The 15867-nt window shown below is 57.7% G+C and overlaps 1 protein-coding gene across 1 annotated transcript; it reads right to left on the bottom strand.

The window, feature by feature from the left end:
* Window positions 1-213: 213 nt before the first annotated feature.
* Window positions 214-12734, bottom strand: TMEM132E (transmembrane protein 132E). Its single transcript, XM_022566554.3, has 8 exons — window positions 11710-12734; window positions 10081-10227; window positions 9628-9820; window positions 8827-8970; window positions 6180-6385; window positions 4070-4355; window positions 2929-3120; window positions 214-2054 (listed from the first exon to the last, which is right to left on the bottom strand). Exons 1-8 carry the CDS (start codon window positions 12732-12734, stop codon window positions 999-1001), a joined length of 3249 nt encoding a protein of 1082 aa, XP_022422262.3. The 3' UTR covers window positions 214-998.
* Window positions 12735-15867: the final 3133 nt, after the last annotated feature.

Here is a 15867-nt window from a genome sequence, read left to right as displayed (position 1 = left end):
TGGTTGCCTCCATTTACTTAAGAAAAATCTGACACAGTGGTGGGTAGAACCCGAGAGAGGGGTGGCTGTGGGATGGGGTAGGGGAGCCGTGGGATCCCTTCTGCCTTGCTTGTCCCAGGGTCCTTCCCAGCACTGCCTGGCACCCTCTCCCCTTCCCACCGGATTCCGCCTAGCAGTGGGGCGGGTGGCTGCCCCTGCAGAGAGGAAGGAGTGCCCAGCAGAGCAGGAGGGACGGCTAAGGCGTAGTGCTGACCTTGCTGAGGGGTGGGCTCGGGGCACCCAGGGCTCCCGGGCACCCGGACCACAGTGCTCTGGGGTGGACCGAGGACTCCTCCCCCTTGGGGGCCTGCCCACAGCCCTTGGGGGCACAGGATGGAGTCCTGAGATCTCAGAGAGGCGCCTGGCTTGGCCCCAGACCCCTCTGGAGAGTCAGCTCCCAGGTCCTGGGAAGGGAGTGGGGGGCACCCAGAAGCCAGCAGATGCTACAAATATCCCCTGCCCCCCAAATGTTCTGTCCACAGCAAGATCCTTGGCAGGGCAGGCAGCCGCCGCCCCCCCACCCTGCAGGACAGAAATCCCTGAATAGCGGTTTGAGAAAAGTCTTTGTGCAGCTTGTGACACAAGACCCCCCCAGAGCCCCCCACACAGGGGGAAGCAGGGAACGTGGGGGGATGGGGCGGGGCATTGTGTGGACCCTTGGCGCAAGCTCGGCCTCCTTGCCCCTGTCTTGGGGCAGGGGTCTAAGACAGGAGGAGGGTTGGAAAGGGTAGAACGAAGGCTGGGATTGCTCTCCTCTTAGCAAGCTCCAGGGGGAAGGCCCCTCCACCTCTGGGGGCGGAGGATGGTAGGGTGTGGGGCAAGGAGGTGGCCGTCCGGGAGGAGCAAAGCTGCCGGGGCCGGAGCATAAGATCCACTTCAGCCGGCCCGTGTCAATTGTGAGCTGGGTCCCGGCTCTGTCCCACACGGAGCCCAGGCCATGGCGGGCAGGGGACGCACCTCTATGCCATCTCTTTGACTCTGCGCCTGTAATTGTGCAGGTCAGGGGGCGGAGTGGGCCGCGCGGTGCCCGCCGCCTCTGGGCAGCCCCATCCCAGGGCCTCTTCGTCCTCCTCGTCCTCCTCGCCAGCGGGCACCGAGTCGTAGGCCAGCCCCTCCGAGGGCAGCGCCGTGAAGGTGGTGAACTTGACCCGCTTGCGCTTGGAGGTGGGAGAGCTGGCGGGGTCTTCGGCCTGGTCCCGGGCCGAGCCGCCCGAGGAGCCGTCGCCCCGCCCGTGCACCTGGCTCTGGACGCTGCTCTGCGAGCTGCCGCTGCTGTGGTGGTCGCCGTGGCAGCAGGCGGGCACGGCCTCCAGCGGGTTGCTGGCGGGTGGCGACAGCTCCCCCTGCCCCCGCAGCGGCTGCCCGTTGCCCAGGAACACCCAGTGGTGAGAGTGGTCCATGCTGGTCTGGCCCTCGGGCGGGATGCGCTTGTGCCGGTAGCGCAGCACGAAGACGATGCAGTTGATGAGGAAGACCAGGATGGCGAGGCAGAAGACGCCCAGCAGCGCGTACATGCCGATCTCCAGGTCCGTCAGCCCCCTCGGCATCTGCAGGAAGCCGGTGGGCAGTGGCAGGAAATCTTCTGTGGGTGGCACCGCCGGGGTGGCCGTGCCCGGGCCCACGGCCTCGGGCGGGGATCCGGCAGTGCCCGGCGGGCCAGCTCCCTGGGTCTCGTCCTCGCCCCCGCCGGGCCCTGGCTGGCTGGGGCCGGGGTAGTCGTAGGTGGGGTCCCCCTCTTCCCGCCCAAATTGCACCCGCAGGCCTACAGGGGTCGTGGCCAGCACACTCTTGCGCTTGGTTTTCTGGCAGCTCTCGGCGATGGTGAGCTCCGCGCGGAGCAGCTCCCCGGCCCCCTCGGCCTCAGCCACCACCAGTGGGAAGGCCCGGTCCTGGGTCACTGTGGCCACACGCTTGTCCAGACTGCTCACCAGCAGCCCATAGTCCTGGGGGCTGTAGAGGGAGAGTGGGGCCGTGGTACCGTCGCTGTAGGAGAGCCAGAGGCTCAGGAGGGCTTCCTGGAGGAGGAAGGGGAGAGGACAGGAATCAGAGATCTACTCCTGCTGACTTCCCAGTGCTGGAACAGTGCCTGGCAGGTGGTGGGTGCTTGGGAATGGTTATTTGAGGGGGAATTCTCCCACTCAACTCTGTACAGGGAGTTATGGCTCCGTACTGCCCCGAGAACGTCCTTGCCCACTTCGCCCTTCTCCCCCGGGTGAGTTGATGGTAAATTCTGCCTTGGGTCTAACTCAGATCCCTTCTGCTGCAGGAGTCACACCGTATCTCCATGCCTGATCACCCTCAGCAGACACGTGGAGACTGAGAACGCACATATACTCAACCCCAGCCTTGTCCTCTGTTTGTTAAACCTTCTGAGAGTTGACCTCCTGGCAGATGAAGAAGCGGGGCTCAGAGACAAGCAACTGGCCTGAGGTCACGAAGCAAGTTGGGGCAGAGGACTCCTGTGTCCTGACCTCTGGCTCGGTGTTCAGTGCCCACCCTCTCCCTCCCTGTGACCCCCACCTGTAACTTTTCCACCTTTGTCCCATAGCCAGTGCCCTGGCGTATCAGTGGGGGGCTATAGCTGGGGGTCCAGAGATGGGTGAGGGTAATTCCGGGGGGTGGAGGCAGAGGTGACGGGCCCTCTGAGAAATGCAGGAGTGGGAACCTTCAACAGGAGCATCTCACCATGGCAGGTGCAGGAAGTGAGACCTTGGCCAGACTCCTGGGCAGATGGTGGGGCACGGGCCCAGTAGGGCAGGTGCACAGGGCACAAAGGGTAGATAGATCTTCCATTATCAAATCCCTAATCTGGGGGGCTCGTGGCCAGAAACTGCAAGTCCTCCTTCCACACCCCAAGCCCCCAGGCTGGCCAGCTGGGCATCCAGTTACCTGCTTGAGGAAGCTGAGGGTCTGCTGGGCGGCTGTGGTGGCCAGGATGGTGTGGCTGCTACCGGGGCTGGGCCGCAGGGAGAGGGCGAGGCTGGCCACCACCTGGGCCTGCAGCTGTGTGATGCTGACCTTGTCCTCTGTCACTGTCAGCAGTGTCTCCCCAAGCACGGACTCCGTCAGGGGGGAAACCACCTGAGGCAGGGTGGGGCGGGGATGGGTGAGAGCCAGGAGAGAAGGACACCCCACCCCTCTCCAAATTCCCAACCAGGGAGGAATCTGAGTGCTGCTGGAAGAGAAGCCCAGGGGGTGGGGCAGATTGGGAGGCAGGACTTCTGGGCTCTGCCTTAGGTCTGCAACCGGGAACCAGGGTCCAGAGGCCAAGCAAGGGTCAAGGGCTCACAGGAGCCAGGCAGGAACACAGATGAGTGAGGTGAGTTGATTTTAAAGAAAACAACAGCCCTCCCGTAGAGTGATAAGTCACAATTGATGGTCAGCCTCAGTGTCAGGGAGACAAAAGGGAGTGGTGGGCACTGGGGCAAATGGGAGAACGCATGCTCATGTAAAAAAGGCAGCAGTGCTGACTCCAGCTGATGATCGCCAGGCGGGAACACAGACCCTGTGCTGCCAGATTCATATTTTCTAAAACCAGAAATTTACATTTTTTAAAAAATGAGAAACCTCCCAATTTTTAAACGGTTGGGTCAATCGTTTTACAAACAAAATATGTCTGCAGGCAGATTTCAGCCCATGGGTCGCTATGTATAGTCTCTGAGATGGATGATATCTACCCAGGCACCCAGTTATCAAGGAGGAAGGTCAAAGTTGAGTCCCTAGATCTCCAAAATTCCCTCTTCTGGCCTCTACGCTGGCTGGGCCCTCCCACCGCCTCCGCTCCGCAGCCACATCTCTCAGCAACCACACTGAGCCATGAAAGGTTCACAGAGGCTGATGAGGCTCGGAGACAGAAGCTTCTCCAAGGTTCTTGACCTTCGATGGTAGAATTTCAAGCAGAAGGGCAGGTGGGGAAGTGTGTTTGCAGGGCCCGTCTGGGGTTGCTCCCCAAGGCCGAGGCGCTGGAAATCCTGTCTTAGGAACGTCTGTGTGAAGGCTCCCGGCACCCGGCACGCCCCACTGTGCTTACCTTGAAGGGGGTGGTGCCTGGCTCCAGCCCGGCCAGCGTGCTGCTGTCTACCATGCGTGCCACTCGGGGGTCACCCACCCGCATGAAGTCGCTGACCAGGTCGGTGACCTCCACCAGCCAGTCTGGGCCCAGCATGGTGACCACCTGGTCGGTGCCCTCCGCCGACGTCGTGTGGAACTGGGTGAAAACCTGCAGGGTGGCGTGCTGGTACTGCAGGGTGCAGCCACGGCTCGCGCTCTGCCGTCGTCCCTCGTCCTCGTCCTCGTCCTCGCTCTCCCGGGCTGATCTGGGTGGGGCAGGCCTAGAGTCAGGGCTCCCCACCCCGGCTCTGACCTGCACGAGTCCCTCCCTCCCTCTTGCCCCACCAGCCCCTCCCCGGCTCCCGTGGGTGGAAGGCTTTCCCTGGTCCACCCCTTCTGTCTCTGACAAGCTTGGAGCCCGAAGTCCCAGGCTTTCCTCTCCTAGAAAGGTACCTTCTTGACTCCCCACCCCACCCCGTGTCCCCTGCCTGGCTGCGCCCACACCTGTGAATAGCTGGCATCAAATCTTAGCAAATACTGGCTCTTTCTCAGCACTAAGCACTTGCTGGGCCCTGGGCTCAGCTCTAACTTGGATCAAAGGTGATCCCTGATCAAGTGCCAGGAGGCTTAGCTGCGTCGTCGTGTCCTACAGCTGTGTGGCAGACAGAACTTGGATATTCAGCTGATGAGATTGCCAAGCAGAGTGTGGGAGGTGTGTCCTAGCTTCCTCTGGCTGCTCAGAGTAAAATGCAAGAGGAGACAGATAAATGGAGGGAGGAACTGGCAGGCAGAATGGAACCAGGACTTGACAATTTGGGGAATTCTCAGCCTGTCCAGATTGCCAAAAATACGAAAATCAGGAGATTCACCCAGGAAAGCAGGCTGTGGAGAGAGAGAAGGGTGTGGCCAGTGCTTGGCTAGTGCTTCAGAAGGATTAAACCACCAGAATATTCATTCACATAGAGGGCTCTTTTACCTGTGCTAACTAATTTAATCCTCACAGCAATCCGCTGAGCTAAGTGTAAACGTGCCCATTTTAGAGATGAGGAAACTGAGGCACAGTAGCCTAAGGTTACCCAGCTAGCAAATAGCAGTCAGGATTTCACCCCAAGCCATCTGGCTTCAGAGTTCACTACGTCCTTCACTACTCAAAGGAGCATCGACCTCACTGGGAGCTGGCCTGAAATGCAGACTCACAGGCCCCATCCCAGTTTCACGGAATCGGAATCTGCATCTCAACAGCATCCTTGGGCAAGTCGCGCGCAAGTTCAAGAGGCCCTGGTCTATGCTGCCTTGCTTTTCCAAATCTCCGCAGAACTGAACTGATCCCAACTCTCACTAGGCCGCCTGCTTCTCTCTCCAGCTCCACCCTTCCCGCTCTCAGCTGCCTGTCACTCTGCCTTTCTTCTCCTCCCTGCTGGCTTCTGTCTCCAGCAGCGATGAGTGGGTGAGTGGAGTGTGCTGAGTATGCCTGGACCTGCCCCACAGATGGGCACCCAGGTGTGTGAGCCTGTATCCCAGCGAGGGAGCCCAGTGGCGGTCACCGTGTGCCTGGCTGATGTACTCACAAGTGTGCCCCTGGTGTGCCCAGGCTGGGGCACTCGTGTACAGGTGTGTGAGCACCTGTGTTGGTGTTTCTGCTCCATTTTGTCTGCTGCTTGACTGCTCTTACCCTGTCTCCCTAGCCAACTCCTTTCCACTCATCCTTTAAGGCTTAGCTCCCGAGTCACCTCTTCCAGGAAGCCTGCTTTGACTTCTTCTGGAGGAAGAGGTGGTTCTTTCCTTTGTGCCACTTGCTTCCCTGTACTCAGGGCTTCCTTCATCCACCACGCTCCATGATATATATAAGACCGCTTCCTGAGGGACCCAGAGCTCAACTGGGTCAGGCTCTGGCCACACTTACCTGCTCCCCTCCCTGCCCCCATCCGTGCCTGGCACACAGTAGCTGCTCAATAAGTTTGTTGATTGCAAAACTGACCTGCAGACTGTGTACACCTAGGGCCTTACACACACATGCAGATCAGACGTTGTGCCAGGGCTGTGTCACCCATGAGTATCCCCAGCATCTGCTGTGTTTGGAAGGGCCATACCTCCGGTCAGGAAGGATAGGTACCCTCCAGCCCTTCACTTGGCTGAGGCGGGCATCCGAGAGCTCAATGTGCAGGGGCAGCTTGGGCACCCAGACTGTCATTTCCAGGGGGGCATTGAGGACGTCGTAGCGGAAGGTGACCCTGGCGTTCATGGAACCGCGAGACTCCTTTCCGCTAACAAACACGTAGTCACAGCTGCTGGATACCTGGGGAGGGGGAGAGAGGTTGGTTGGCCTGTCTTGCCCTACAGGTCATCCTGTGGGGCAGTGCAGAGGACTCCATTCTGACAAGGAAGGCCAGAAGGCCATTGGACAGAGAAAGTGCCAGTCACAGGAGGCTGAAGGGGAGAGGCTGGGTGGGAGAAGGCCCCTAATTTAATTCCTCTGGGAGGTGTCAGCTTCCACTCCATTGCTCCAGAGATCACCTCTTAGTGGCTACCTTGGGAGGATTTTGCTCCCTGGCAAGAAGCCAGTGTGCCAATATTTTTGTAAGGGGCTGTTTTTGATGTGCCAGGCCACACCTTGGGGGAGTCTTCAGGCTGAGGGTCCCCAGCGCTGGCTCCCCTCCCCAGCATGACCGTCTGGGTTCTGGAGCAGGTGTCTGATGGGTAGAGTCCTCCACGGTACACAGGAGTAGCCTGTCCTGAGCAGGACACTGGGGTGCGACTGGGCGGGGAGGCGGTTGAAGTGGAGGGGGTGGGGAGAAGGGGCAGGCCCACAGCTCCTCCAAGGTGCCTCTGGCCCAGTGGTCCCAGGCAGATGGGCAGCTGGTTAATTTCCAGGAGGGGGCTGCTCCAGCCAGGGGTGGAACTGAGGGAAAGGGAGAGGAAATTTCAGGACCAGAGAACCCCAAGCACAGACAGGTGGACAACTGCCACCCACGGGTGCAGCTTTTGCAAATGCATGCCCACCTGGACACCACCTTGCATTCTTCATGGTTCCCCAGATGAGCATATGCTCACTGAACACATCTTGGTGGATAGCTGTGCCCACTGCCCTACTTCAGGGCAGATGCAACGGGTGTCTGTGTAAGTGCCCACGTACACACCTGGCATACCTGGAGTGAATCCTGTGTGCAATGCATTTAGGTGCTCCTACTGGGACACGCCCCAGGGTGCACATCTTTGAGTTTGGAGGAGGGTCTATCAGGCAGCCTATGGGCTGATGACAACCTGAATGCTCTCGTGGGGATGGGGAGGGGCTGGGACTGTGGTTCATCCGTGCAGATGAGCCCCTGACGGTCCCAAACTCCTTTGAGCTCTCTTAATCATCTCAGGGGGTGGGTGGAGAGGAGTGGGACAGTGGTTCTGCTAGAAATGCTCATTTCGCACTTCGGAAGGCAGAGAATTCCAGCTGAAGGCTGGCAAATCCCATTTAGAATGTTCGCAAACTCCCGAAAGAACCTGAGTGTATTTCAGTGAGAGCAGAAACAAATTCCATTTCGAATCTTTGCTAATTCCCTTTGGTATCTAAGCCACGGTGACTGTTCTGGTCTGCTCTGGGGCGGGGGTGTGGGAGCCTGGGTGGTAGAGGAAGGTGCTGGGTGAGGGCTCTTGGGAGCAGGTCCATTTCTCCCCGTCCCAGCCTGCCAGCAGTGGCAATCCCCATGGGCCTGACAAGGCTTCCAGCCCTCAGGAGGCCGTGGGTGTGTGGTACCAAGCCGTCTGCTCTGGCTCACTCGGGGGACATTCTTCCTGGATGAGGGGGATGGACGAGGTGAGCCTCGGGGCTCCAGAGACCAGGAGGGATCCAGGGCAGAGCAGAGCAGAGAGAGAGAGAGAGAAAGAGAAAGCACACACTCCCAGGGAGGGAGGACACCCACATCCCCACTCCCCCTGCTGAAGGATTTACAGGAACAGGAAACAGATTCTGTTGCCCAATCATTTGATTTTGGCACCAGCTGGAGGCTGGCACGGCAAACAGCTCACCAATCCCACAGGGACCAGGGCTGGATGCCCTCCTGCATCACTGCCCGCCCCACTGCCTCCTCCCCGCATCTCACCTCTGACCACTGTCCAAAGCCAGAGGAAATCTGGAGGCCCTCCTGGGGAGGTAGCAAACTGGGCCAGTCAAGTCAGATCAACGTCCTGTTTGCTGGGCTGTGGAGGACCCACTGCCCAGAGGGGGCATCTGGGGAGGAGCTCAGGGCAAGGCCTTTGGGAGGTGGAGGGCTGGGGTGGGTGTTCCTGGAGTGGGTCCTTTTACACAACCTTCACTCCTGGCCTAACTCATGAGCTTCTGGAGGCTTCCTCCTTGGGCTGGATCTCCTCCACCTGGTCACCAGCACCCAGGTTCAGGGCATGTCTCTGAGATTCCTCCCAGGACCCCCTCCCCTATTGCTTTACCTGGTGTCTGCCACACAACAAGGGCTCAGTAATGACTTGGGGATTGAATTCAAGTTGTCAGTGCTGCTTTCTCCCTTCAGCCTGCCAAAAGGTCTCTTCCACATTCCTGTAGGAAGCCCTCCAGGACCTCCCCTTGCTCAGGCTGGACATGGGATGCTCTTCCCCTCACCCCCTGCCACTTCCCCTCCTCTTGCCTACCAAGGGGACCTGCCTGGGATGTGAATTCCCCTCTGGTTTGGGGTTCCACTCCCCCGGAAGGCCCGAGGCCTTCTTCCCAGGCTCCCCCACCTCCAGGAAGCTCACCTTGATGATGTCCTCATTGTCAGATTCGCATTCCACCAGGGCAGAGACATCTAGGACAAGGCCGGTCACCTCGATGGCAATGACCTTGACAGGGATGGCCACCGTCCGGCCAGTCAGGATGGCTGTGTTGATGATCTCTGTGTCCTGCAGGGAAGAGAGGAGGGCGGGGCTCTGCTGAGCTGCTTGAGGTCCCCTGCTCTCCCAGGACCACCAGCCAAGCCCTGGCAGCTCCCAGCTGTCCCCACTCCTCAGATGCGTATCCTTCCCCTGGGGACGTGGGCAGACAGATGCATCTACCCGGTCTCACGTGCCTTCTCAGACGCTCTGCTCACTTGGACTCCCGTGGTAGCCTTCAGGGTCTACCCCACTCTGCTGCCAGAAAACAATGCTTCCCCAATCCTCCACCATCTCCTCTCAACATCTTCCATTCTCCTCCGGACTCAGAGTAACGTCCAGCACATTTGCCTGGCTATTCCACGTGCCCCTGGGCACCAGACAATCATTCCATGGCACTCTTCCTAAACCCATAGTTCCTTTGAACAAACTATCCCCATTCCCATCACCACACCTTTGCCCAGGAAATCTCCTGCCTAAAGCACCTTCCTCATCTTCTCTGACTACTGTATGATCCCCTCCTCCATGGGACCTTCAAGGCTCCACTGCATGGTCACCTCATCCAGGAAGCCCCCCCACCAAGTGCCCCCTCCACGGGCACTTCTCCCACCTCCGTGCCCCTCAGCAGCCACTGGCCCACTCCAGTGCCAGGCGCAGAGCTCGCCTGCCTTCCGTGAGTGCACTCACCATGGCCAGGGGTAGGATGGCCTGCACGTCCCGCTGGATGCCCGTCAGCTCGGTGACAGCCCGCTCCAGGTCAGGCAGGGCACCGTGGCCGCGGTAGTCGATATGCCACATTATCCTCCGCTTGACTGACTGGCTGGTGAAGTTCTCCATCTCAAAGTCCAGCTGCAGGATCTCCAGGGGCCCCTGGTCCTCCCTGCACGGTGGGGGAAGGAAGGAGAGCCCAGGAGGAAGGGCTGGGAGCAGCTCAGGAGCTCCGAAACCCTCGCTGAGGACCCTAGCCCTCCTCAGTGGCCTTTCCCCGGGGCCCTCTGAACCTTCCCCAGCCTGGCCTCCAGGGTCCCCAGAAAGTACGCCCGGCCCTTGCGCCAGCCTGGCCTCCTCCGTCAAGAATTCCCCCACCCCTCCCCGGTGCTGTCCTGCAAAGAGGTGGGCAGAGGAGCCACCTTGGCTCACCAGAGGGGCAGTGGTGTGCCCTGGGCCCAGGACACATCCACGGTGGCTGTTGAATGCTTTGCCCCAGTCAGCAGCTCCGAGGTCACGTGCCACTGGCCACTCCGTGACTTGGTTCCTAGAAGGGTCACGCCCTTCTTGGCCTTCACTCTGGGACAAAGCAAGAAGAAGAAGAGGGAGAGGGTCAGCTTGGGGGTCCAAGGGCTGCCCACCTGCCTACCATCCTTAGGCTGGGGCTGGGAGAAGGGCGAGCAGGTAAGTTACCCTGAGTTCTAGACTCAAAGCCTGAAACTAATTTGGGGGATCTGGTATCATGTAGCTTCAACCTCTGGCCCTAGTGGAAGCTGTAGTCCCTTCTATTATATCTCTGCCAGGTCTTTACCTAACCTCTACTTGCATATCTTAGTGACAGGGGACTCACTACTTCTGCACACATCCCATTACATCTTTAGAAAGTCCCTAAAAGGAGAAACTTCTTCCCTGGATGTAGCTGAAATAGAACAGCCGTGGGTTCTGTTGGGGGAAGGGAGGACAACTCTCTTCCACCTGAAGAGACATCTGGGGAGGTGAGCAGGTGTCCTCTGAGTCTTCTTTTCTCCAGGCCTAAAATCTTCAGTTCCTCCGATTGTTGCTATTTTGCCATAGCTTCAAGTCGCCCATATCCTAGTCACCTTCCTCTGGACATTCTGAATACATAAGGTGTAGTGTCTTATACTAAATACAACATTTCAGCTCTAATTAACACTAACTAAAGCAGAATGATTATCACCTCCCTAATTCTACCTACTTTACTCCTATTAATACAGCCCAAGATCTCTGATGACTGATTTAACTCATATTCACATTCAGGTATTAATCACTGAATTCGGTATGACTCTCTCCAGGAATACTTGAACTTTAAGGTAGTACATTCAGGACAGAAGGCAATACTTAAAGAAGCTGGAGGTTAATGATGCTGTTTCAGGTCCCATGTATAGCGCTTGGGTTTGTGGGGAACATTTTGGTGGGACCTTTCTTATATCCTCAGAATCACCCAACATGGCTCAAACCATGGATTCCTACTGTGAGACATCATTATATTTTGTGGGGATGTGCTATGACTGAAGGCATTTCTGAATTTGTGAACTGTATCCTTCACAAAGAAAGAGCTAGGACTCCTGAAAATATTTCTCTCCACCCCAGGGTTAGACAAATGTCCTGACACACGGACACTCTCCTGTTTATCTTTTGGCTCCCAGGCAAGGGGCTGCTCTCTGATCTCAATTTCTCCTCTTAGGCCTCTGTCTACTCGTCTGTAAAATAGAAGAGTTGCACCGCTAATGTCTAAGGGCCCGTCCAGCCCCGATTCTATCATTCTGGATGTCATGCTTGTGGAAATGGATGTTTCCTCTTCACCATGGCACCACTTCTGTGAGGTAGGGAGGACAGGGCAGACATTTTTGCGGCCATCAGGTGGATGAGGACACCGAGGCTCAGATAAGTGAGCTGTCTTCCTGAAGTTGCTCAAGTGATAACTGGAAGAACTGGGATTAGGATGCTGGATGGGCAGGTCTGGGCGAGCCCTGTCTACAAGGGGTCAGGTGTGCATCTGACCTCGGAAGGGAAGCCAGACCCCCACCCATACCCCTGTACCTGAGAGTGAAGTGCTCCAGGCTGGGGCTGGAGGGAGAGGAGGAGTTGGGGGCCAGGTAGAGGAGGATGCTGAGCAGTTCCCCGGGCTTGAGGGGCCGGTCAGGCAGGCGGATCATCAGGTTGCTGTCCAGCCTGTGCTCCTGCAGGGTCCTTCTGGGGGGCGGGCGGAACAGGCTGATGCTCCCGATGCGCAGCAGGGGGTGCTGGGTCGGGCTTTCGGCCCGGGCCCCGCTGCCGGGCCCGGCACCCCGCCGTGTTCCTCCACAGCCTCCCGAAGCATCCGGGGCGTGGAGAGTGTAGTAGAGCTCGGCTTGCTGACTCTCCCCTGTCGCCTCGGGCTCCAGCCCATCTGGAGACTTGCGGCGGGCAGTGGGTGGTGCAGCCGGGGCCGGGGGCCCGAACCAAGCCAGGGGCAGCTCGGCGCGCACGAGACAGGTGGCCAGACCCCCGCTGAGGCGGCAGGAGCTCTTGACCTCCCGGGCATCCCGGAAGGCGTGCAGGCGTACGCAGGGCAGCCGCTCGGTGACGCCGAAGTCATCCCAGTCCCGGCCGGCCACGTAGAACAGCACCTGGGCCACGGGCTGCGAGGCAGGCACGCGGGGGTGGACGATGAAGGCTCGCACCTTCCAGCTGACCGTCAGGCGCTCGGGGATGTCCAGGGTGCTGGACGGCTGCAGGAGCTCCCGGGCCACCACCTGGCTGGTGCTGAAGGGTCCCAGGGAGACATTGAGGACGGGCAGCTCCTTGGTCTGGAACACCACGAAGGGCTCGGAGCGCTGCAGGGAGCCGTTGGTGACCGTGGGAGGCGTGCGCCGCGCCTCCCGCAGGAAGAAGGCCAGCCGCGTGTGTGACAGGCGGTAGCTGACCGGCAGCACCGGGCTGGCCTGCAGCCCCGGAGGACTGGGGCTGGCTGGGTGGGAGCGGCCAGAGGCTGGGGACAGACAGAAGAAAGACCCCAGAGTGGTCAGGAGAGGCTGTGCTGGGACTCCAGGGCACCCCAGCCTCCCACCCTTACAGAGGGCCATCCACTCCCAGCCGAGCCGAGCTCAGCCCGGCTCTCCATCCTCAAGGCTCCAAGCCGGGCTCCACCTTTGCTGGTGTGTTAATTGCCCTCTTGTTGATGATTCATTTCTTTATCTGCGATGCAGGGGTAAAACTAATGCCGGTACAAAGCATTGTGAAGGTTTAAAGAGGTTTTATCCTCTGGCATCTTCGTTTGTAAAATGAGTATAAAAATGGTTTCTGCCTCAAAGAGCTATTGTAGGGGCTTAGCGAAGTCATGTGCGTAGAGGGCTAAGAGCAAGTGTGATGCCGAGGTGGTAAGTTTTCACTCTTACCATTATTAATGGTACAGTACAGTACGTATTTAACGATTTAACATTGTTTATTAAAATTAAACTATTATTCATGCATTATTATGACAGGCAGTGGCTTATTTGATCCTTATCAAGTCTTTGAACCAGGTATTATGATCTCCATTGATTCACCCAGTTTTCTATCAGTAACTTCTCTTTTTGGAGAGCCTATTCTTACCTCTTACAAATGAAGGTGCCGGATGCTTAAATAACTTACCCAAGTCACACGAGTGAAAGGGGCCAGCAGCTGGAGTTGAACCTGGGGCCACCTGGCTTTCAAACCCAAGCCTCTACTCCTTTACTGCTCCAGCTGCCTCAGATGGTGCAGGGTCCCCAGGGATCCCAGATCGCCCCCTACCCCCTATATGTACCACCCCACAAATACACACTGGGAAGTTGATCCTCGTCCGCCAAACCCAAACGTGGGCCTTGGGGTCTCGGGCTTGACTTCTCCCTTCTCTCGGCCACTCACCCCATCCTCGCAGGATCCCGCCAAGCTGTAGCAATTCTACCTCTTGGCTCTCTGGTCTGTCCCCGGCTGCCCCTGACCTCCATCCCCAGGCCCCTGCTCCAGCTTTGGCTTCATTCCTGTTGCTATGACAACATAACGTTGTCTAAGTGGGTCTCACCTCTCCCCAGCTCTTCCCTTCCCTGGCATACCCTTCCCCCCTATAGCAGCCAGAGGGATTTGTTTCTCCCAGACACAGATGGGACCTTGTTGGCTCCTTACTCCCAGCTCAACCCCTGTTGGACACTGTTAAGGAACAGGAAGGACCAAGATGGGGAGGTCTGAGGTTTGAGAACCAATTCTGGATCTGCTGCTTAGAAAGCAGTTGGGTTGGCTGCTGTGCCCTGGCCCAGGTCATTACCCCAGATCCCACATGTGTGCCTGCAGCCAGCCTCCCTTCAGGGGGCAGGGACATGCTCTCAGAGACTCCAGTGGACCCCTGAGCCATGTTTCTCACCTTTGATGTTGTGTTGTCATTTATTTTCGAGAATCAAGAAATCGCTCTATAATTTATGTAACACAATGCAAAAGTGTATTATTAAAGACTGTCCCTTCTGCTTACAGAACTCACCTTGCGCCTTAGCGTGGCATTCAGGGCCCTCTACAATGAGCTCCAGGCTCCCCTTTCCCCAGTATTCCTCTTCCCAGGCTCCTGCTGCCAGCATAACTGGACAACTTCTGGCTTTAGCGCTGGCCGATGCTGCCTTACCGCCCCTCCTATGCTCATGCTGTGCCCTCTGCATTGGATTCTCTCCTATCCTATCTGCACACATCCAAATCCGAATCTTCCTCTAAGGCCCTGCTCAAATGCCACCTCCTCCACGAAGCCCTCCAAGATATGACCTCTACTCCTGGGAATTTCCTCAGAGCTTTGCCCTTCTCTGAGGGAACCTCTCATCCTGCCTTGCGTGAGAGTTATCTACGAGGCCTTGCACTGAACAAGTCTTTAACAAATCACTGTTGATCTACACTGAGTGATTCGCAGAGACCTCCGTCCCAAGGAGACTCCTAATCAGTGCTATGGGGGTTACTTGCCGCTTATGCATATTATCGTGTTACCACCATCAATGAAACCCTGATGGTTCCACAAATGTTCACACCCAATTCCTCATAAATGCGATGAACTAAAAATTCCCTGCCCTTGAGGCTCTGGTGTCTATGTCTGATGTTTTTTAATTTGTGGTTTAATTTTCTCATTTAACAAATGAGGCAATTGGCTTGGGTCACAACAAAGGCCCTGGGTCAAGTGTCCTAAGAGGAGTGGCACCTAGTCTGTGTGACTCCTTAGGGTCCTGCTTGAGCAGTCCTTAGGACCAGCTGGTCCCTGGTCCTCTAGGCGGCCCATGCTTTAACCATCAGACTGCTCCCTCTGTTCCCAGGCCACCCTTCTCCACTAGACGTCCTGCAGCCCTGCAAGGTAAGCCAGCTGCCGATGATGTGGTAGAGATGCGCAGCCTGGTCCCAGATGAGAATAGGAAGGCGTTTGGAGAGACGGGAGCCTTCCCTGCTGCTGCATGGAATCCCCGCCCCACGGTTACCACTGGAGTTTCTGAGAAGGTGTCCCTGCTGCCTGGGGCGAAGCTGGCCAGGCACACATGTGGGATCTGGGGTAATGACCTGGGCCAGGCACAGCAGCCAACCAACTGCTTTCTAAGCAGCAGGAAGCAGGCAAACGGAGGCTTCAGGACTCAAGTTTAAGGCTTCTCCCTGCCACGCTCACGAGGCAACTTGCTTCCCATTTTGAGCCTCGGTTTCCATCTCTAAAATTGAGGAGGTGACATCAGCCCCCTCACAGGGATGTTGAGAGTAGCTGAAAGACCAAGGGGAGGAGGGGGCACTGCTACAGGTGGTGGGATGTCCAGGACCTGCAGGTACTGAGCTGAGATGGGGAGAGGCCACCGTCCTTGTCCTGCTGGGGTTGGAGAAGGGCACCGGTTGTCCCTGAGCTGTAAGTGCTCAGGCCGGGTGGACAGGGTAGGAATGTGGATGTCAGAACCACTGGCCTTGTCTCGTTTACCATCCCCAGGAGACCCCAGAGGCTACTAAGACTAAGGCACTTAGTCCCCTTTGGCCCTCTCACCGTCCCAACCTCAGGCAGGGCCAGCCACCTGGACCCCTTGGAGGCACAGTGGGGCAGGGCCACCAGATAGGCAGCAGACTCAGAGGGGCGCAGAGAAAGGGATTGGAGAAATGTGCTTGCATGCACCCCTCCGCCCTCAGATTTTTGTTGAATGAATGCAATTCTCTGAATGAGCTGCCCAGCACTGACTGGGATGCCATGGGCTAATGAAAGCG

This window comes from Delphinapterus leucas, chromosome 19 (assembly GCF_059928025.1).
Source record: "Delphinapterus leucas isolate spDelLeu-1000000601 "Yukka" chromosome 19, BTC_Dleu_Yukka2, whole genome shotgun sequence".
Taxonomy (NCBI): Eukaryota; Metazoa; Chordata; class Mammalia; order Artiodactyla; family Monodontidae; genus Delphinapterus; species Delphinapterus leucas.
The sequence above is the reverse complement of the archived record's forward strand: the minus strand, read 5'-3'. Positions and strand labels throughout refer to the sequence as shown.